At 40.7% G+C, this 23,457-nt stretch overlaps 1 protein-coding gene across 1 annotated transcript in view; it reads left to right on the top strand.

The window, feature by feature from the left end:
* Positions 1-23,457, top strand: part of coa8 (cytochrome c oxidase assembly factor 8) — a 32,558-nt gene that overhangs the window by 1,432 nt on the left and 7,669 nt on the right. The window contains exon 2 of the mRNA XM_043697510.2: positions 8,701-8,898. Within this exon, the coding sequence (XP_043553445.1) occupies positions 8,701-8,898 (198 nt within the window). The remainder of the gene's footprint in view (positions 1-8,700; positions 8,899-23,457) is intronic.

Below are 23,457 nucleotides of genomic sequence, written 5' to 3' on the forward strand. Positions count from 1 at the left end.
CAGTGCACTACGCAGCCATTTGGCCCATCTTGTCCATGCTTACTCATAGATACCCATATGACCTTTCTAATCCCTTCTTCCCCCACACAGCCCATAGCCCTATAGCTTACAGCACTTCATGTGAAGGTTCAGATACTTTTTAAAGGAGTTTAGGGTTACTGCCTCCACCACCAACTCCCACAGCAAATTCCAGACACCCACCATCCTCTGCATTATATAAAAAGCACTAAAAAAGATTGATCATTTTCATGTTGCCTGTTATGAGAGCTTCCTGTGGCTACAGATATCCTGAAATACACCAATAATTGATGATTGCATAATCACCCAGATTTCTGTCACCAATTACCTACAAAACCTGCGCTGTTAGGTATAAATATCAAAAGTACATTGCAATTGTAATTCTTTGCAGGAAAAACATTAATGTTTCTTTCTGACACAACTGATGGCCTTTTCTTCCAGAGAAAATACCTGTGTATTTTATAATATCTGTAAAGCTCTTCAGAATATCTTGATTAATGCAAGTCTTTCTGAGAAGATTATTGAGAGGAAGCTTGGATAATTTATTGGCCTTTCAAATGTTTACTTGATCTGCTAGATTGTTTTTTGGAATAAATAATGTTGAATATTTCTCTTTAGATCATTTGAATTATGTTGGTCAGAAGGAAAGAAATGGAAATATGTTAGGATCTAATTAAACTTATTAATTTAGCTCTTTTTAATTACAAGAACTTTGAAAGACTTGTGCAATGACACACCACATTAACTCATTCACAAAATATATGTTGTCAAGTATAAATTTGCTCAGTGTGCCATCTGCTGTTGTGTCAAGATATCCAATGCATGCATCCAATGTTGTGATTTGAACAAAACACATATTTGCATTTTGAGTAGTTAATACTGCTTCTGGCCTCTTCCTTTTTAATCAATCATTTGAATAAATTAGTAATACGTGATTTCATTAATTAACTTCTGTATTTAACAAACTACTTTTCATTGCTGGAAGAGCAGCGTTATTGAACAACACAATTTAGATTTATTCAAAATAATTAATAGATTATATAGCTTAGCACTTTACACAGATCACCAGTCAAAATGTTGCTTTTTCATGATTGGAGGGACAATCTTGTTCAATTCATTGAAGCTTTAATTAAATTGTTTCTCACACAAACTTCTTATTGTATAGTCTCAGTATTGTTACTCAGCAAAGCTACATGCACCTATCAAGAAAAAGCTGAAGTTACTGAATACTGCAAATGGTATGGGTCCTGACAACATTCCAACAATGGTACTGAAGACTTGTGTCCCAGAATTAGCTGCAGTCCGAGTCAAAGCTGTTTCGGTACAGTTACAACACTGGCATCTACCTGGGAATGTGGAAAATTGCCTAGGTATCCCCTGACTCGGATAAGGATCGTTCCAATCCAGCTAATTACCATCCCATCCGGCCATTTTTGACCATCAACAAGCTGATAAAAATATGGTAGTAAAGCAGCCCTTTACTAACTAGTAAAGCAGCTCAATAATATCTGCTGTCGGATGCTTGGGGCCACTTGTCTTGGTCCAAACATGGACAACTCCAGAGTTGAGAGAGTGACTGTCCTTGACATTTATAAGTCAAAAGAGCTGAATTTGACTGAATATGACATCAAGAAGCCCTAGCAAAACTGGAGCCAGTGGGAATCAGGGGAACATATACCATTGGTTGAGTCATACCTAGCGTAAAGGAAGATGTTTAAGATTGTTGCAGGTCATTCATCTCAGTCCCAGGATGACACAGCAGGAGTTCCTCAGGGTTGTGTCCTAGGGCACAGCCATCTTCAGGTATTTCATCAATGACCTTTTCTCCATCATATGGTCATAAGTTAGGATGTTCACTGATGATTGCACGCTTTTTAGCATAATACACAACTTCTCAGAGAGTGAAACAATCTGTCTATACATGCAGTAAGACCTGAGCATCATCCAATCTTGGACTAATAATTATTATGTCCCATCTGTCTAACACAGATACCAGACAATTGACATCTCCAACAAGAGCGACTTGAATTATCACCCCTTCCATTCGATGGCATTACCATTGATGGGTTCACTGCTATCAATATTATGTGGGTTACATTGACCAGAAACTGAACTAGATCAGCCATATAAATACTGCTGCAACAGGGGGTCAGATGTTTGGACAGCTGCAGCAATAACTCCTCTCCTGTGTCCCCAAAGCATGTTGATCATCTGTAATACCTAAGCCAGGAGTGGGATGGAATACTCTCCAAATGCCTGAATTGTTTCAACTTCAATATCATTCTAGGAAATCAAGGAATCAGGACAAAGCAGCTGCTAAATTGGTACCTTTTCCAGCACCCTCTACCCCTCCACTTCTGATGCGCAGAGGCATCAGTATGTTCCATTATAAGATGCACTGAAGAAACTCACTAAGGTTCCTTAAACTGGACCTCCCAAACCCGTAGCCTCTTCCACCTAGAAAGATGAGGGCAGCAGATGAAAGGGAATACCATGACCTGCAAAACTTCACCTTTAAGCCCCATACAATCCTGACTCGGAACTATATTGCCTATTCTTCATTGCCACTGATCAAATCCTGGATCTCCCTTCCAAACAGTGCTGTAGTTTATCGACCTCCCACAGATTGCAGTGGCTTAAGAAGGCAGATCACCACCACCTTCTCAAGGGCAATTAGAGACCAGCTATAATTGGTGACCCATCCAGCAATGTCAACATGTGTGAATGAAAAGAAATCTACTGTTTGTACCATTTATAAGTCAAAAGAGCTATCAGCCACTTTCTTAAACTCTGCTATCCCTCTTCTCTTGAAATGTGTGACTGAAACCTTTGTCTGTGCATGAGTGAGCTCAAGTTCTGAAGGCAGAATCTCCACTCTATGTTCAGGGCATGCATGAGATTGAACCAATTCATACTTGATCTATATCTGATCATGTCTGGCTTGATCTGATGTAATTGCAAATTAGGTAAAATTTATAATTTTTATTATTTTAAATATATTTCATTTTTATTCAGCTTATGTTCTATCCAGCATACTACATTGGTTTGCTGTCACCACTTCAGACTCCAAATCTATATGCCAGTTCAAGTTAATACACCTTAATTTTTCTCATTCAAATTTCAGTATTTTATTGTTGAATCTGGCAGCCTCTAAAAAATTTTTTTTTTATTAAACTGAAACTTTGAAAGCATTATTGGACAGTTATTAATACCTGTAATTGCTAAAATTATGTTTTAAGCTTTTCTTGTTATGAGGGAGGGTCACTGGACTCAAAATGTTATCTCTGGCAGTATCTGTGCAGAAAAAGCAGACTTGCTGAGTTTCTGCAGTAATTTCTGTTGTGTTTAAGCCTTTTTCTCAGTTTTGTTTTTTAAACAAAAAAAATTAAGCAACTGTCCATAACCATGGCTTGTCTAAACTTTATGATCCATGAATTCTTCTACTGTGGGCAAAATTAATCAGTTATTCTGTAAACTTATACTGCGGTATCACAAGAACTGATTTGCGTTGATTTTCAGCCTGAGCTTTTGCTGCAAAGTTCTTGTATTCAAGAATTCTGGGTAATCCAAGATTGAGGACGGGAAAGATTTCTGGCTGTAAGAGCTGCTCCTTTTTTTTTTTGAGGTATTTTACGTGTTGGAGGTGATTTCCTCGAATTCCAGGAGCAGCAATTACTGTTTTATATGCGGTTGCATTCTTTTGGAACTTTGGAAAAAAGAAGTCAAAACAACAGCAGTTTTAAAAGGGAAAGAACAGACAAAGGAAGCACATGGTGAGGACAGTGCAGGAGACAGTGAGAGAGAGAACCTGCACAGTTACCACCTTTGCTGTTTGAATCCGTGTATCACTGGACATCGGAGTGCATCTGGGAAAATTAATAAACAGTGAAATTTACAACTAATCTTGGAGGAACTGAACAAACAGTGAAATTCACAACTAATCTTGGAGGAACTGTTGGGCGAAGTTCACAGCACAGAATCAGATAAGTTTAATTATAGTTTTAAGTCTGTCCAAGAGAGAGGCTGCAGTAGTGAGTATAGTGGATTCTTTTTTGATTCTATGTTTTTGGAGATAAGTCTCTTGATTAAACTTAAAATATAAGCCATAGCTATTAATTTAACCTGGGGCAGTGTTTGTAGAGGAATAAGACGGTGTTATTTTCTGGGTCTGTAGATTGTGAAGAAGCAAAAATGGCCTTTGCAGTGATATGTACTTCTTGTCAGATGTGGGAGTTTAAAGAGAGTTTAAGGGTTACTGCGGATTATATCTGCCATAAATGCTGTTGGATGTGAATCTTATAAGATTGAGTGGATCGGTTGGAGAGACAGATAGAAGCGATAAGGAATTTGCAACAGCAACAGTATGTGATGGATGGCAGATATGGGAAGGGGGGAAAGTCTCAGATACAGTCATATAGATGGGTTAACTCCAGGAAGGGTAAGAGAGGTAGGCAGCTAGTGCAGGAGTCTTTTGTGGATATACCCATTTCAAACAGGTATGCTGTTTTGGAAAATGTAGGGGGTGATGGATTCTCAGGGGAATATAGCACGAACAGCCAAGTTTCTGGTGTTGAGACTGGCTCTAATGCAACGAGGGGCACGTCAGCTTCCAAGAGATCAATTGTGTTAGGGGATTCTGTAATCCGAGGTACAGACAGACGTTTCTGTGGCCAGCAGAGAAAAAGCAGAATGGTGTGTTGTTTCCCTGGTGCCAGCATCAAGGATGTCTCAGAGAGGGTGCAGAATGTTCTCACGGGGGAGAGGGGCTAGCAGGAGGACATTGGAACCAACGACATTGGAAGGGAAAAGGTTGAGACTCTGAAGGGAGATTACAGAGAGTTAGGCAGAAATTTAAAAAGGAGGTCCTCAAGGATAGTAATAACTGGATTACTCCCAGTGCTACGAGCTAGTGAGGGCAGGAATAGGAGGATAGAGCAGATGAATGCATGGCTGAGGAGCTGGTGTATGGGAGAAGGATTCACATTTTTGGATCATTGGAATCTCTTTTGGGGTAGAAGTGACCTGTACAAGAAGGAAGGATTGCACCTAAATTGGAAGTGGACTAGTATACTGGCAGGGGAATTTGCTAGAACTGCTTGGGAGGATTTAAATTAGTAAGGTGGGGGTGGGGGGGTGGGGTGGGACCCAGGGAGATAGTGAGGAAAGAGATTGATCTGAGATGGGTACAGCTGAGAACAGAAGTGAGCCAAACAGTCAGGGCAGGCAGGGACAAGGTAGGACTAATAAATTGAACTGCATTTATTTCAATGCAAGGTGCCTAACAGGGAAGGCAGATGAACTCAGGGCATGGTTAGGACATGGGACTGGGATATCATAGCAATTACGGTAACATGGCTCAGGGGTCGGCATGACTGGTAGCTTAATGTTCCAGGATATAAATCCTACAGGAAGGATAGAAAGGGAGGCAAGAGAGAAGGGGGAGTGACATTTTTGATAAGGGATAGCATTACAGCTGTGCTGAGGGAGGATATTCCTGGAAATACATCCAGGGAAGTTATTTGGGTAGAACTGAGAAATAAGAAAGGGATGATCACCTTATTGGGATTGTATTATAGACCCCCCAATAGTCAGAGGGAAATTGAGAAACAAACTTGTAAGGAGATCTCCGCTATTGTGGGCGGCACGGTGGCGCAGTGGTTAGCACTGCTGCCTCACAGCACCAGAGACCCGGGTTCAATTCCCGACTCAGGCGACTGACTGTGTGGAGTTTGCACATTCTCCCCGTGTCTGCGTGGGTTTCCTCCGGGTGCTCCGGTTTCCTCCCACAGTCACAAAGATGTGCGGGTCAGGTGAATTGGCCATGCTAAATTGCCCGTAGTGTTAGGTTAAAGGGGTAAATGTAGGGGTATGGGTGGGTTGCGCTTCGGCGGGTCGGTGTGGACTTGTTGGGCCGAAGGGCCTGTTTCCACACTGTAAGTAATCTAATCTAATCTAACCTAATCTAATCTAATCTAATCTAATCTGTAAGAATAATAGGGTAGTTATGGTAGGGGATTTTAACTTTCCAAACATCGACTGGGACTGCCATAGTGTTAAAGGTTTAGATGGAGAGGAATTTCTTAAGTGTGTACAAGACAATTTTCTGATTTAGTATGTACCTACTAGGGAAGGTGCAAAACTTGACCTACTCTTGGGAAATAAGGCAGGTGACTGAGGTGTCAGTGGGGGAGCACTTTGGGGCCAGCGACCATAATTGTACTTGTTTAAAAATAGTGATGGAAAAGGATAGACCAGATCTAAAAGTTGAAGTTCTAAATTGAAGAAAGGCCAATTTTGACAGTATTAGACAAGAACTTTTGAAAACTGATTGGAGGCAGATATTCGCAGGTAAAGGGACGGCTGGAAAATGGGAAGCCTTCAGAAATGAGATCACAAGAATCCAGAGAAAGTATATTCCTGTCAGGGTGAAAGGGAAGGCTGGTAGGTACAGGGAATGCTGGATGACTAAAGAAATTGAGGGTATGGTTAAGAAAAAGAAGGAAGCGTATGTCAGGTATAGACAGGATAGATCGAGTGAATCCTTAGAGTATAAAGAAAGTAGGAGTATACTTAAGAGGGAAATCAGGAGGGCAAAACGGGGACATAGCTTTGGCAAATAGAATTAAGGAGAATCCAAAAGGTTTTTACAAATATATTAAGGACAAAAGGGTAACTAGGGAGAGAATATGGCCCCTCAAAGATCAGCAAAGATCTGGAGCCACAGAAAATGGGGGAGATACTAAATGAATATTTCGCATCAGTATTTACTGTGGAATACAGAGGAGGAAGTGCTGGATGCCTTGAAATGGTTGAAGGTGGATAAATTCCCAGGACCTGATCAGGTGTACCCTAGAACTCTGGGAAGCTAGAGAAGTGATTGCTGGGCCTCTTGCTGAGATATTTGTATCATCGATAGTCACAGGTGAGATGCCGGAAGACTGGAGGTTGGCAAACGTGGTGTCACTGTTTAAGAAGGGCGATAAAGACAAGCCAGGGAACTATACACCGGTGAGCCTGACCTCGGTGGTGTGCAAGTTGTTGGAGGGAATCCTGAGGGACAGGATGTACATGTATTTGGAAAGGCATGGACTGATTTGGGATAGTCAACGTGGCTTTGTGTGTGGGAAATCATGTCTCACAAACTTGATTGAGTTTTTTGAAGAAGTAACAAAGAAGATTGATGAGGGCAGAGCAGTAGATGCGATCTATATGGACTTCAGTAAGGCGTTTGATAAGGTTCCCCATGGGAGACTGATTAGCAAGATTAGATCTCACGGAATACAGGGAGAACTAGCCGTTTGGATATAGAACTGGCTCAAAAGTAGAAGACAGAGGGTGGTAGTGGAAGGTTGTTTTTCAGATTGGAGGCCTGTGACCAGTGGAGTGCCACAAGGATCGGTACTGGGCCCTCTACTTTTTGTCATTTACATAAATGATTTGGATGCGAGCATAAGAGGTACAGTTAGTAAGTTTGTAGATGACACCAAAATTGGAGATGTAGTGGACAGCGAAGAGGGTTACCTCAGATTACAACAGGACCAGATGGGCCAATGGGCTGAGAAGTGGCAGATGGGTTTAATTCAGATAAGTGTGAGGTGCTGCATTTTGGGAAAGCAAATCTTAGCAGGACTTATACACTTAATGGTAAGGTCCTAGGGAGTGTTGCTGAACAAAGAGACCTTGGAGTGCAGGTTCATAGCTCCTTGAAAGTGGAATCGCAGATAGATAGGATAGTGAAGAAGGTGTTTGGTATGCTTTTGTTTATTGGTCAGAGTATTGAGTACAGGAGTTGGGAGGTCATGTTGCGGCTGTACAGGACATTGGTTAGGCCACTGTTGGAATATTGCGTGCATTTCTGGTCTCCTTCCTATCGGAAAGATGTTGTGAAACGTGAAAGGGTTCAGAAAAGACTTACAAGGATGTTGCCAGGGTTGGAGGATCTGAGCTACAGGGAGAGGCTGAACAGGCTGGGGCTGTTTTCCCTTGAGTGTCGGAGGCTAAGCGGTGACCTTATATAGGTTTACAAAATTGAGGGGCATGGATAGGGTAACTAGACAATGTCTTTTCCCTGGAGTCGGGGAGTCCAGAACTAGAGGGCATAGGTTTAGGGTGAGAAGGGAAAGATATAAAAGAGACCTAAGGGGCAACTTTTTCATGCAGAGGGTGGTGCGTGCATGGAATGAGCTGCCAGAGGATGTTGTGGAGGCTGGTACAATTTAAGAGGCATTTGGATGGGTATATGAATAAGAAGGGTTTGGAGGGATATGGGCCGGGTGCTGGCAGGTGGGACTAGATTGGGTTGGGATATCTGGTCGGCATGAACGGGTTGGACCGAAGGGACTGTTTCCATGCTGTACATCTCTATGACTCTAAATCGCGGATTTAAGTGAGAATGTTCTAGAGTTCATGCTTCTGTTAAATACTTAACCTAAAGTGATCATGCACATATTCTACATGATAGGATGTATTTTTAATTTCTTCATATCCGCTTGAACTCATATGTTCAAGTGTTTAATATAAAACGTCAAAGATCTGTTCATTTCCAGACAAACATTCATGAAATGTGTATTGTGGCTACAATTGTTCACAAATATGGGCACACAGTTTGAACTGCTTTTACTCTGAAACTTTAAGAGAAATGCCAATTATTTATTATCTAAACTGAAATACTTTTTTTTTCAGATTTCAAGTTTCCAAAGTCCTGCAGACTCGCACCATGACTGGGTTGGCCCTCCAGATAGGCTTTCAAACCTAAGACCTATGAAATATTATGCACCAAAGCTTGAATCCGAACTGGAACAGGAACTGAGGAAGTTAAGGATGGCTACACAAGTCTGGAATCAGAACTTTTGGTTGAATCAGAATGTAACTTTCAACAAGGTTAGTGGTATGAATGATTTGAGGTACTCCGTGCTCTTAATGTTGGGAGTTTCTGATGTTTGTTTAAGCCACATGATGCAAACAGCCTTTTTAATATTGTTTACAAAGGATTTAGCTAACATAAAACATGACATTTGGCATAACCAACCCATTATGTGTTTATGCTTTGCCTGAGCCTTCTTCCATTTTTCCTCATTCCCACCCGACAAATGCTTGTTCAGCTTCCCTTTAAACATATCTATATTGTTGACTTCAACCATTGTATTATACTCCTGATAGCTAGTCAGTGAAAGAAGAAATGAAAGCTAGTTTTTAGTACTTTACAATTTACTTTACAACTTACTTTTACTTTACAATTTACTAAATTGATTTATTCACATAGTGAAACATCACAAAGTGTAACTTCTGACTCCACTCTACACCTATGTTAGTATATGTCTCTTCATTCACTCTTGAGCAAGTTGGGAAAAAAAACAAGCTAATTAACAAATTGACATCCAGTTCTGTAAAAAAGATACTTTGAAAATATCAGCACTTGAAAGGAAACTTTTAAAGTAATGATCCTGTGACTGATAGTGCACCCAATCTCTCAAGTTTGTGATCTTTATGGATTTTCTTTTCAGGGTAGTCCATGTGGAAATCTGTAGAATCTTGGAAAATTAACACCAATGCATTTATTATCTCAGCAGCTACTTGTTACTTTTTAGTTCTAGTAATTTTGTAAGTACCCTTTCCCTACTTTTAATATTTTAAGTTCCTCCTTCTCATTTTTGTCCTGATTTACAATTATTTCTGGGATGCTATTTGTACCTTCTACATCAAGACAGATGGAAAATATCTTTTTAATTGAGTTACCATTTACTTATTTGTCATTATGAACTCCGCAGACTTTTCTTCGAGGATAAAAGCTCACTGTATTTATTCTTTTCCTTTTCAAATAACTGTAAAGTGTGAGGTGAAAGAGGAATCAATAACCAGGGGAATCAATTTAAGTTAAAAGGGCAGAAGGTTCACCGGGTGTAACAAAAACTGTTTTTTAGATGGGAAACTCTCATAATATTTAAGAAGTATTTAGATGTGCATTTGCAATGCCAAACCATATAAGGCTTATGGGCTAAGTGTTAAAAAATTGAGATAAGATGAATTAGATGGTTGTTCTGACCAGCACAGACCTGAAGGGGCAAAGGACCAATTTCTGTGTTGTAGAACTCTTAACTCTGAGTTCATCAGGATAATGTCCTAGACCCAAACACCTTCAGCTGCTTCTGATCAATGGTTAGCTTCCAGGATGTTGATAGTGGACAATTCAGTGATGGTAATGTCATTGAATGTCTCAGGATGATGGTTAGATTCTCTTGTTAGAGATGTTAATTGCCTTGCATTTGTTCGATGTGAATATTACTTGCCACCTTTCAGCACAAACATGGATGTTGTCCAAGACTTGCTGTGTTCAGGCATGAACTGCTTCAGCATCTGAGGAGTTGCGAATGATGCTGGACATCATGCAATCATCAGTGAACATTGCTATCTCTGACCTTCTGACAGAGGGAAGGTCATTGATGAAGTAGCCACCATTAGATTAGTGCTTGCATTGCCTTTTGTAGGCACTGATGTAGTGGTATTGTCACTGGACTCATAATAGAGAGACTCACTGGACTCATAATTTACCTGGACCATCTCTGACACCTGCCTCCCCTTCCTGGACCTCTCCATCTCCATCAGTGACGACCGACTTGACACTGACATCTTCTACAAACCCACCGACTCCCACAGCTACCTGGATTACACCTCTTCCCACCCTACCTCTTGCAAAAATGCCATCCCGTATTCCCAATTCCTCCGCCGTATCTGCTCCCAGGAGGAGCGGTTCCACCATAGAACACACCAGATGGCCTCCTTCTTTAGAGACCGCAATTTCCCTTCCCACGTGGTTAAAGATGCCCTCCAACGCATCTCATCCACATCCCGCACCTCCGCCCTCAGACCCAACCCCTCCAACCGCAACAAGGACAGAACGCCCCTGGTGCTCACCTTCCACCCTACCAACCTTAGCATAAACCAAATCATCCGCCGACATTTCCGCCACCTCCAAACAGACCCCACCACCAGGGATATATTTCCCTCCCCACCCCTCTCCGCCTTCCGCAAAGACCGTTCCCTCCGTGACTACCTGGTCAGGTCCACGCCCCTCTACGACCCACCCTCCCATCCTGGCACTTTCCCCTGCCACCGCAGGAACTGTAAAACCTGCGCCCACACCTCCTCCCTCACCTCTATCCAAGGCCCCAAAGGAGCTTTCCACATCCATCAAAGTTTTACCTGCACATCCACTAATATCATCTATTGTATCCGTTGCTCCTGATGCGGTCTCCTCTACATTGGGGAGACTGGGTGCCTCCTAGCAGAGCACTTTAGGGAACATCTCCGAGAACCCGCACCAATCAACCAAATCGCCCAGTGGCTCAACATTTCAACTCCCCTTCCCACTCTGCCGAGGATATGGAGGTGCTGGGCCTCCTCCACCGCCGCTCCCTCACCACCAGACGCCTGGAGGAAGAACGCCGCATCTTCAGCCTCGGAACACTTCAACCCCAGGGCATCAATGTGGATTTCAACAGTTTCCTCATTTCCCCTTCCCCCACCTCATCCTAGCTTCTAACCTCCAGAAACTCGATCCCCTGACCTGTCCGGACTTGTCCGACCTGCCCAGCTCCTTTTCCACCTATCCACTCCACCCTCTCCTCCCTGACCTATCACCTTCATCTCCTTCCCCACTGACCTATTGTACTCTATGCCATTCTCTCCCCACCCCCACCCTCCTCTAGCTTATCTCTCCACGCTTCAGGCTCTCTGCCTTTATTCCTGATGAAGGGCTTTTGCCCGAAACGTCGATTTTGCCTGTCCTCGGATGCTGCCTGAATTGCTGTGCTCTTCCAGCACCACTGATCCAGAATCTGGTTTCCAGCATCTGCAGTCATTGTTTTTACCTCATAATAGAGAGACCCAGGGAATGTTCTAGGGACGTAGGTTCAGTTTTAAATTTAATAAAAATCTTAAATTAAAAGTAAAATGACCACGAATCCAATTTCAATTCGTGTAAATCCCAATCTTGTTCATTAATGTCCTTTAGGGAAAGAAAACTGTAGCTCCTACTGGTCTGGCCTACATGTAACTCCATTGCCAAAGCAATGTGTTTGACTCTTAATTAATCTCTTAAAAGGCCTACCAAGCCAGACAGTTGTATCAACTGCTAAAAAGTCTCAAAAGGAAATCAAACCAATGGCATCAACCTAAGTGCTGGAAGCAACAACATCAAACTGAGCTCCATCAACCCTGTAAAGCTTTCCTTACCGACTTTTAGGAGTAAGTGGTAAAATTTGGAGAACTGCCTTGCAGACTAGTTGAACTACAGACTGGTATAGCCATGCTCAAGAGTCTTACCTTCCACAATGACCCAAACAACAATATCATCATCCATGGATATGTCCTGTTCCACTGGATTAACAAAAAACAGCAGTTGCAGTGGCACTGTGTTATACAGCAGGGAATGATTTGCCCAGGGACTCTTCAACATGGACTGTGAATCCTATGAAGTCTCATGACATTGGATCAGAAATGGGCAAGGTAATTGCCTGCTGTTTACCATGTACAGCCCGCCTCAACTGATGAACCAGTACTCCTCCACGTTGAACACCACATTGAGCAAGTATGGAGGGTGACAGTGGTACAGAATGTACTCTGGGTGGAAAATTTTGTGCACCATGAAGAGTAGCTCGGCAGCATCATTGCTGATTAATCTAGTCGAATCCTAAAGGACACAGCTACAAGATTAGATCTGCAGAAGATGGTGGAAAAGATGTACTTGACCTTACCCTCACCAGTCTGCCTGCTGCAAATGCATTTGTTCATGACAGTATAAGTAAGAGTGACAACTGCACATTCTTTGGTGAGACCAAGTCCCATCTTTTCATTGAAGGACTCCTCCATCATGTTGTGTGGCATTATCACTGTACTAAATGAGATAAACAAACAACTTGAGGCTGGGCATGATTTGCTGTGAGCCATTAGTGGCAGCAAAATTGTACTTAAACATAATCTGCAACCTGAAGGCCTGACCTTTCCCTCATGTACCTAAAAATGAGGTACCAACCTGGTGAAGCTACAAAATAGAACTGCCTCTGTGTTTTAAACAGCAGAAGCAGCAAATGTTAGGGCTAAACGATTCCACCATCAACGCATCAGGCCTAAGCTCTGCAGTCCTGCTGCATCCAGGAATGAATTATGGCATACGGTTAAATCACTGGAGGAGGGGGTGCTCCTTGTCCTCAATGTTATATCAAAAAGATAAGGCTGAAACATTTGTGACAAGGATCAGCTGCAAATGTCAAGTGGATGATTCAACTCTGCCTCTCTTCCAGATGTCACCAGCATTGCTGATGCCAGTCTTCAGCCAAATCGATTTGCTCCATGCGTTGTTGTGAAACAGCTGGAACATTGGATGCTGCAAAGGGTATATGTTCTGACAATAGTACTGAGGATGTATGTCCAGCACTTGCCACACCTCAAACCAGACGGTGTTCTAGTGCCTTGAATGTAGATTTATCCAGCTTCCTCATTTCCCCTCCCTCCTTTTTGTACTTATCTCAGTCCCAACCCCCGGATTCAGCACAGCCCTCTTGACCTGTAATCTTCTTCCCAACCTCTCCGTCCCCACCCCGTCTCCGGCCTATCACCCTCACCTCCTTCCACCAATCATATTCCCAGTGCCCCTCCCCCAAATTCCCTCCCCCCCCTACCCTTTATCTTAGCTCACTTGGCACATCCACCTCATTCCTGAAGAAGGGCTTATGCCCGAAAAGTTGATTCTCCTGCTCCTCGGATGCTGCCTGGCCTGCTGTGTTTTTCCAGCACCACATTTTTCAACTGTGTTCTAGTGCACTTACATCATACATTCACCTGACAATGCGAAGAGTTGCCCTGGTATTTCCTGCACACAAAGTAGGACAACTCCAACTCTATTAATAATCACCTTATCAGTCTACTCTCAATTGCAGAAAAATGTTATGTCATCAACAGTACACTTCTACAGCAATAACCTGCTCATAACACTCAATTTGGGTTCCACCAGAGCCACTCCCCTCCTGACCACATTAAAGCCTTAATTCAAATAGGTCAAAAGAATTGAATTCCAGAGGTGAGGTGAGAATGACTGCCCTTCACATCAAGGCCACATTTGACTAAGTGTGGCATCAAAGAGCCCTTGCAAAACATGAGTCAATGGAATGGAGGTAAAACTCTCAGCTGGTTGGAGTCAAACTTAGCACAATGATGATTGTATGAGGTCACAATATCTATGCAGGAGTTCCTCAGCGTTTAAACCCAACTATCTTCAGTTGCTTCATCTGTAAAGTTCCCTCCATCGTAAGGCCAGAGGTGGGGATGTTTGCTGCTGATTGTGCAATGTTTCGCACTGTTCATGACTTTTCACATACTGGAGAGATCCATATCCAAATGCAATAGTATCAACATTTGAGCTTACAAGTAACTTTCATGCCACACACTGTCAGGCAATGACCATCTCAAAAAGAGAAAATCCAACCATCACCCCTTGATATTCAATTACCATTGCTGAATCCCAATGTCTACGTCTTGGGGGTTCCCATTGACTTGAAATTGAATTGGACTAGCCATATAAATACTTCAGATACAAGACCAGATAAGATACTAGAAATCCTGCAGTAAGTTGCTCTCATAATAACTCCCTAAAGTACATCCACTTTCTACAAGGCACAGGTCAGGAATATTCAATTTACCTGGTTGAGTACAGCTCCAACAACACGCAAGAAGCTTAACAACATTCAGGAAAAAGCATCTGGCTTGATTGGCAATACATCCATAAACATGCACTTCTGTCATTACCAAAACTCAGCAGCCATACATATAAGATATACTAGGAGAATTTGCCAAGGCTATTTAAGACAGGACCTTTCAAGTGCATGACCACTGCTATCTAGAAGAATATGGGCAGTAGATACATGAGAACACCATCATCTGTAAGTTGCTCTTCAAGCCACTTATTATTCTAACTTGGAAGTGTGTCACTGTTCCATACTTGCAATGGGTTAAAAGCCTGGAACTCCATCCCTAACAGCATTGTGAGTCCACCTACAGCAAATGAACTGCAGCTGATCAAGAAGGTGGTAATAGTAATGAACCAGTGACTCCCATATTCCATTAATGAGCAGTAAAAACAAAATGACAAAATAATGTTTACTGCTGGTTTCAGACCATCATTCTGATAGGATCCCACTGTGATCTTCAATGAAGTTGGAGAAGGGACCGTCTAGAGATCCTGTCCTATCAGAATGATATCAGAGATGATATTGGAATTTTAAATGTCAACTGAAGTTGGGTAGTTTGTTATCTATAATGTTAAACAACTTCAGTTAAGTTTAGGTCTGTGTTATTGTTGCCCTCCAGAAAATTTACATTCTCTTCTAATTTTCCCTAACGTATTTTTTTAAAAAGCTTGTAGATTTTCCACTGTAAACTGCAAAATGCTCGGGACAGCTTAAGCTTTGTTCATTGCAGAACTACCTAATTATAATATTAAAGATCTTGTGACTGCAAACACATTCCTTTTTGTACTTATTCCATATCATTATTACTTCATAATGTGAAACTAATTCTTAATCATATTGCATGTGTATTACAATAAATCTCCTTTGCCGATTCATTCTTTCAACTCTAGGTGGCACTGCCAACATTTTTTTCACATTACTTCTGTCACATTAACTTGAATTGCTTTCTCCTCTAGAACAAGTTTAAAGGTATTAAAATAAATACAGACTGATCTAAAAGAACAATTTACAAACTACTTATGGTCAAATATTTTGTATCCTCATATTTTCAAGATTTCTGCTATTTCAGTACCATACACAATTAACTAGCATGCTGCTATCACAGTTGCTGCAGAATACAGATTGGGAAATACATTTTAAATCTTAGAACCTGCATTGATAGTTTATTTTTATTCTGAGGAGAGTTTGTCTCATAATTTTGCACTGTTGCTAAGTAGTTATTGTTCAACTATTTAAACTGCTTGTCACTTACAGTCCATCAAGAAATGAAGATCGAACTTGAACCACTAAAGGCTAAAATTTTTTAGAGCTGATAAAAATTAAACAATATGTTTCCAAATATAGGTGCAGACACCACATAAAATAAAAAAATGTTTGAATCTGTAACTTATTCTTTACTTTGGGGTGGGATTTTTTTCCTGCTGCATTCCTCACTTGTGCCTTGTAGATGGTGGGTGTGCTTTGGGCATGTCAATACGAGAGTTATTCATTGCAGGATTACTAACCTCTGATCTGCTCTTGTACCCACAGTACCTTGTATCCTCCTATCATTCTCAGTATTCTCTTTCTGTATACAAGTAAATCATGAAATTCCACATACACGTGTATAAATTTAGAGACAACTGTGAAACCCCAATCCCGTAGTTACTGATTGCAGAGTAGATTTTTTTTAGAACTGGACTTGGGATGCTACGACCTCCCTTTTCTCTTACAGACAAAAAGGAATCCTCCAATGACCAAAATCTCCTCTTTGCTAACCACAGCAACTAACTATAGTGCCTGAAAATTCAAGGACTAACTCTAGCACAACTAATTCCACTTCCCATGTGGCATCTAGTATTCCTCAGGACAAAATCCCAGCGAAGGCACGAGAACATACAACATTGGTGGAATATGCTTTGGCAGTTGAACTTTGGAGATTCTATAATTGTACTGTGCAAGTAACCGTGTTTGGACAGTTTTAGTTTTGGCCAATGAGCATTTCTTTTAGAGTTGGTCATTTGGATCATCTTTGCAACTGATCCCAGAGGAAAAGAGAGAATTAGCAAGTTTGCAGTGTCGGTACCAATAGTTCAATGCCACTACATGATGAGATTATACTTGCATCACATTGACAGAAGTGGAGTCCATAAATTTACTTTATATATATTTTACTTTTTTCTTGTTGTTTTCAACTTTCCCTTGCCTGATCCCAACAAATGTCCTTCTGCATAGTCATCTCCTTAGTTTAATTAGAGAAGAGCTTTGATTCTGCTAGATCAGTTCTGACTACTGTATGCTTTTTTTCTGGCAGACCTTTCAATCAGTCTGCCAGTATGCATGAGCACTGATGTCTTATGTGCTGGGAAAACTTGTATTTTTTTGTGTGATGTGCCTTTAAAAGAAAATAGATTTTGAAAAAGGGTTTGTTGGTTTCCATATTCTACCATTGTTTGGATTCTGAGAAATGTCCATTATTATTTGAATGTGAGCAGCTAAGAAGCAAAGGATGTATAGAAAGATAACTACAGTGGGGCGGAGTTTCAGTCTTTTTTTCTGTGCAGCAGTTTACAACACTGAGAATATATGCAAACAGCAAACCAGTAAGCATTTTTGAGTGGAACAATTTTTTGTTTGGCAGTCTTTAAACAGTTCCTGAGCTGAAGCAGGTCTCTGAGAATGTTACAGTGTGCAGTTCGAAAGGACAAAACATTGAAGACAGGAAGACCAAGGGATTGTGGCTTGGACAATATTGATTGCTGCTGCTGAAGTAGTGCCGGATCCCACTGTGATCTTCATTGAAGTTGGAGAAGGGACCGTCTAGAGATCCTGTCCTTTCAGAATGGTTATGACCTGAGTGAGAGAAGATTTGTAAACATGTGCCTCGCGGCTTATAACTGTGTCTCAGATGGATTATGTTTACCAATGAGTACAACTTGAGGGCTAAAATTGATGGTTGGCTGATGTGATATCCAACAAACAAAGGCTGGCTTGTAAAGACTGAGAGATTGCATGTGATGCTATATTTGTGTAGCAAGTAAGTGCTTTTAATTATGTAAGGCATAAGTCTGTATCAAGTATTCAAAGTGAAATTGACCCTTTTTTGAATTTTCCATCAGTTGTTAACTAAAGTTTAAAATTGTTTTTATTTTATTGGTTTGCAACAATAAAGCTTTTAAAGTGAAATCTTGCCCAGCAATTTTCTTTCTGTTGAAACTCTTCTCTCATTACATTTATTGCTCTCAATAGGGATTATAATTTTAGGCCTTTGCTTGCATTTCTTTTGTTGATATTATCCAAGCTTTGTCAATTATGGTATAAAGATGTTCTTTCTACATTAATTACTTGATTTTTATATCTTACTATTTTGGACCATTTACATTTGTGAAGCACCAGGCACTGTTCAAATGTTTTAAATATTAATATCCAATTATTTCATTTTTAAAACGTGGTACTGCATTTGAGCTCCAATACCTATTAAAATGTGGTGGGTTATTCGATTTTTGTAATTCACTCTAATTGCATTCACTCTTTTGTGGGTTGTGTGTATTGCTTGGAAAAAAAAGTAGAATGTATTCCCCATTCCTATGCCTTTGAGAAGGTTGTGCTGAGCTGCCTTCTTGAGCCACTGCAGTCATCTCGATGGGCATACACCTGCACTACTGTCCGGTTTTTTAACTTAGCAAATATTCATAAAGGGAGTGCAGTGTTTTCCACAGAAGCTAACTCTGATTTGATGGAATGCTAAACCTGGAGTGTAAATGAAATGCGAAGGTACAAACTTTCTCCCTAACGGTATTGTGCATTTCCTAAGATTGTGTGGATTGCAGTGGTTTGAGAAGGCAGTTCATCACTATCTTCTTAAGAGCAATTAGGAACAGGGAATACATGCTGATTGGGCAATAAATGCCACATCTCATAAATAAATTTTAAGAAATGATTTTGGACCTCAGCACAATTGCTGTAGCTACTTTGAGAGTGCTTCATTTGTATTATTTTGAGGTACATTATAGGCCATTGTATAACAGAAACAGTAGCAAAATGAGTACAAAATTGGCTGAGTAGTAGGAAACAGATACTAAAGGTCAATGGATGTTTTTCGGAAGATTTGTAGTGGAGTTCCCCAGGGGCTGATATTGGGAGCCTTGCTTCTTCTAATAATATAATAATGATCTTGAATCTTGGTGTATAGGGCACAATTTCAAAGTTTGCAGATGAAACAAAACTTGAAACAATTGTAGGCTGTGAGGAAGACTATATGGAACTCCAAAAGGATATTGACAAGTTGGTGGAAAGGGTGTATAGGTGACAAATGAGGTTCAATGCAGAGAAATGTGAGGTGATGCAGTTTGATTGGAAGAACATTTGAAAGACAATATAAAGTAGAAGGTATCTGTCTAAAGTGGGTGCAGGAACAGAGGGTCCTGGGTGTATGTGTGCACAGATCATTGAAGGTGGCATGACACATGGATAAAGCAAGTAATAAATTATGCAGTGTCATCTGCTTTATTTACAGGCATAGAGTACAAGAGCAAGGAGATAATGTATAACTTGTACACAATACTTAACCAGCCACTTGTTAAATCTCAGTTGGAATATTGTGTACAGTTGTAAGTGCCACATTTTAAGAAATAAATGAATACTTTGGAGAGGGTGCAGAAGCAATTGGCAAGAATGGTTCCAGGAATGAGAAAATTTGAAAAGAAGAAGGCTGAGAAGAGATTTGATAGAGGTTTTCAAAATCATGAGAGAGCTGGTATAGTAGATAGGGGGAAACTGTGCCTGCTCGTAAAATGAACAAGAAAGAGGGTATAGATTTTAAGTAATGTGCAAAAGGAGCAAGTAGTTAGAGTGTAGAATGACTGCCTGGAAATGTGGTAGAAGCAGGTTCAACTGAAACATTGAAAAGGTATTGGATAATTATTTGGTTAGAAATAGTATGCAATAATAATAATAATAAAGGCAGGAGATTGTAATGATGTTACTTTGAAGAGTTGGTGCAGGTATGATGGACTGAGTGGCCTCCTCCTGCATTGTAACAATTCTGATTGTAAATTAATATTACATCTCAAGATTACAAACAGAACTTTGCATAAATAGTAAAGCAGTGTCTTCAGCGGAAACCTCTGGTGCAATTGCTTATAAGCAATGATCTACTCAACAGTTGTGAGTGAGAATTCTGTGCACAGGATCTATATGGACTCCAGTAAGGTGTTCGACAGGATTCCCCATGGGAGGCTGGTTAGCAAGGTTAGATCCCACGGAATACAGGGAGAACTAGCCATGTGGATACAGAACTGGCTCAAAAGTAGAAGACAAGAGGGTGGTGGTGGTGGTGGTGGTGGTGGTGGAGGGTTGTTTTCAGACTGAAGGCCTGTGACCAGTGGAGTGCCACAAGGATCGGTGCTGGGTCCTCTACTTTTCGTCATTTACATAAATGATTTGGATGCGAGCATAAGAGGTACGGTTAGTAAGTTTGTAGATGACACCAAAATTGGAGGTGTGGTGGACAGCGAAGAAGGTTACCTCAGACTACAACAGGATCTCGATCAGATGGCCCAGTGGGCTGAAAAGTGGCAGATGGAGTTTAATTCAGATAATTGCAAGGTGCTGCATTTTGGGAAAGCAAATCTTAGCAGGACTTATACACTTAATGGTAAGGTCCTAGGGAGTGTTGCTGAACAAAGAGACCTTGGAGTGCAGGTTCATAGCTCCTTGAAAGTGGAATCGCAGGTAGATAGGATAGTGAAGAAGACGTTTGGTATGCTTTTGTTTATTGGTCAGAGTATTGAGTACAGGAGTTGGGAGGTCATGTTGTGGCTGTACAGGACATTGGTTAGGCCACTGTTGGAATATTGCGAGCAATTCTAGTCTCCTTCCTATCGGAAAGATATTGTGAAACTTGAAAGGGTTCAGAAAAGATTTACAGGGATCAACATAGTTCCAGGGGACCAAAGACTGTTCTCTGAGATGATTGAGGGTTATCATGTCTCAGCTGAAGAGCAAGGTTGAGAAGGCAGGACTTTTGGACACAATCTTAGGAAATGCACAATACCGTTAGGGAGAAAGTTTGTACCTTCGCATTTCATTTACACTCCAGGTTTAGCATTCCATCAAATCAGAGTTAGCTTCTGTGGAAAACACTGCACTCCCTTTATGAATATTTGCTAAGTTAAAAAACCGGACAGTAGTGCAGGTGTATGCCCATCGAGATGACTGCAATGGCTCAAGAAGGCAGCTCAGCACAACCTTCTCAAAGGCATAGGAATGGGGAATACATTCTACTTTTTTTTCCAAGTAATACACACAACCCACAAAAGAGTGAATGCAATTAGAGTGAATTACAAAAATCGAATAACCCACCACATTTTAATAGGTATTGGAGCTCAAATGCAGTACCACGTTTTAAAAATGAAATAATTGGATATTAATATTTAAAACATTTGAACAGTGCCTGGTGCTTCACAAATGTAAATGGTCCAAAATAGTAAGATATAAAAATCAAGTAATTAATGTAGAAAGAACATCTTTATACCATAATTGACAAAGCTTGGATAATATCAACAAAAGAAATGCAAGCAAGAGCCTAAAGTTATAATCCCTATTGAGAGCAATAAATGTAATGAGAGAAGAGTTTCAACAGAAAGAAAATTGCTGGGCAAGATTTCACTTTAAAAGCTTTATTGTTGCAAACCAATAAAATAAAAACAATTTTAAACTTTAGTTAACAACTGATGGAAAATTCAAAAAAGGGTCAATTTCACTTTGAATACTTGATACAGACTTATGCCTTACATAATTAAAAGCACTTACTTGCTACACAAATATAGCATCACATGCAATCTCTCAGTCTTAGAATTAGAGGGGGTCATTTCAGAACAGAAATGCGGAGACATTTCTTGAGCCAGAGAGTGGTGGGCCTGTGGAATTCATTGCCACGGAGTGCAGTGGAAGCCGGGACGCTAAATATCTTCAAGGCCGAGATTGATAGATTCTTGTTGTCTAGAGGAATTAAGGGCTACGGGGAGAACGCTGGTAAGTGGAGCTGAAATGCGCATCAGCCATGATTGAATGGCGGAGTGGACTCGATGGGCCGAATGGCCTTACTTCCACTCCTATGTCTTATGGTCTTATGGTATGGAAATTGAAACTGCATTGTTGGTGTCACCCTGTATTGCAAACCAGCCATCAAGCCAACTAAGCTAACCAACCCCCTAACTTCTAAACATAAGGTTCATTTGGCTAACTGTTTAAAATTAATGTACTAAATGTTCCTTCCAACTTTAAAATGTACACAGATTCGTTCTAAATCAGTTTTGGAAATGATTTGGAGATGCCGCTGTTGGACTGGGGTGTACAAAGTTAAAAATCACACAACACCAGGTTATAGTCCAATAGGTTTAATTGGAAGTACTAGCTTTCAGAAAATTGCTTCTTCATCAGGTGGTTGTGGAGTACACAATTATAAGACATAGAATTTATAGCAAAAGTTTACAATGTGATATAACTGAAATTATACATTGAAAAATACCTTGATTATTTGTTAAGTCTCTCATCTGTCAGAATGACCATGTTAGTTTCACTTCTTTCATATGTAAATCACAAAACTTTCTTAAAAGTTACATTCTCAGGTGAACTTAAACTTGATGAGGCAGATGATTCTAGGGGTTTGCCATTGATGTGGTGTATAGGCTTCAAAGAGTGGTTTCATTAAATATTTTGTCAAGGCTTATTAGCTGGGTTGAAACCCATGTAATAAAAGGGGTAACATGGATGCAGAATTGGTCAAGTGACAGGAAACAGAGTAAATGTGAGCATTTTTGAACTGGATGATGGCAAACAGCAGTATTGCTCAAAGGTCATTACTTGGGCCACAATCCCTTAGAATTTTTAAAATCTGATGAATACTGAGGTGTGTGGTAAAGGACTTCAAGAGAACAGATTGCCTTTGGTCACCTATTCCACCAATGTTTAAATTCAGATCTTTAAGTAGTCCCTCAAGATCTAGGATGACTAGCCTTGCCCTGTGTTTTTTTTTGGACTTAACGGTCAGCTCAGAATCCAATGTGAAATCTGCAAACTCTACTACACGGGGAGCAGACTGTGCTTGAAGAGTTGAATAGATAAGTTGCCTGGAGGTTTGTATATTTTCTAACATCTTTGCGCAATCCTGAGAGTATTTTTGTATTAAAAAATTGGAACAGGAGTAGTCTATATGGCCCCCTGAACCTGCTCTGATCTAACTTTCCTGTGCTTTCCCCGTAAACCTTGATTTCCCTACTGATCAAGATTTGGTATCTTTCTGAATGCAACTTCTGTATTTTGGTCAATCATAAGCCAAGAACATCTGTGAGTTGGTGGATATGTTTGACTGCAGAGAACATTGCTATTGGACTGCCTTTCTTGACACTGGTCATGAGAAGCTCATGCAAAGGCTTTCGCAGTGGTACTTCTCCAAAGATAAAGTCTTCATACACGCAGAGGATCATAGGACTGCTCTCTCATTAGAGAGAGATAATTAGTGGCAGTTTAACCTGAAAGTCGGAGATAGTAAGGACTGCAGATGATGGAAAGTCAGAGTTGATAAAACGTGGAGCCGGAAAAAGTACATCAGGTCAAGCAGCATCAGAAGAGCAGAAGAGTCGATATGTCAGGCAGGACATTTCACCATGTCTTGCTGAAGGGCCCTGCTTGAAATGTTGACTCTCCTGCTCTTATG

This window comes from Chiloscyllium plagiosum, unplaced genomic scaffold, assembly GCF_037043375.1.
Source record: "Chiloscyllium plagiosum isolate Xiang-an unplaced genomic scaffold, Cpla_swu_hap1 HiC_scaffold_8, whole genome shotgun sequence".
Taxonomy (NCBI): domain Eukaryota; kingdom Metazoa; phylum Chordata; class Chondrichthyes; order Orectolobiformes; family Hemiscylliidae; genus Chiloscyllium; species Chiloscyllium plagiosum.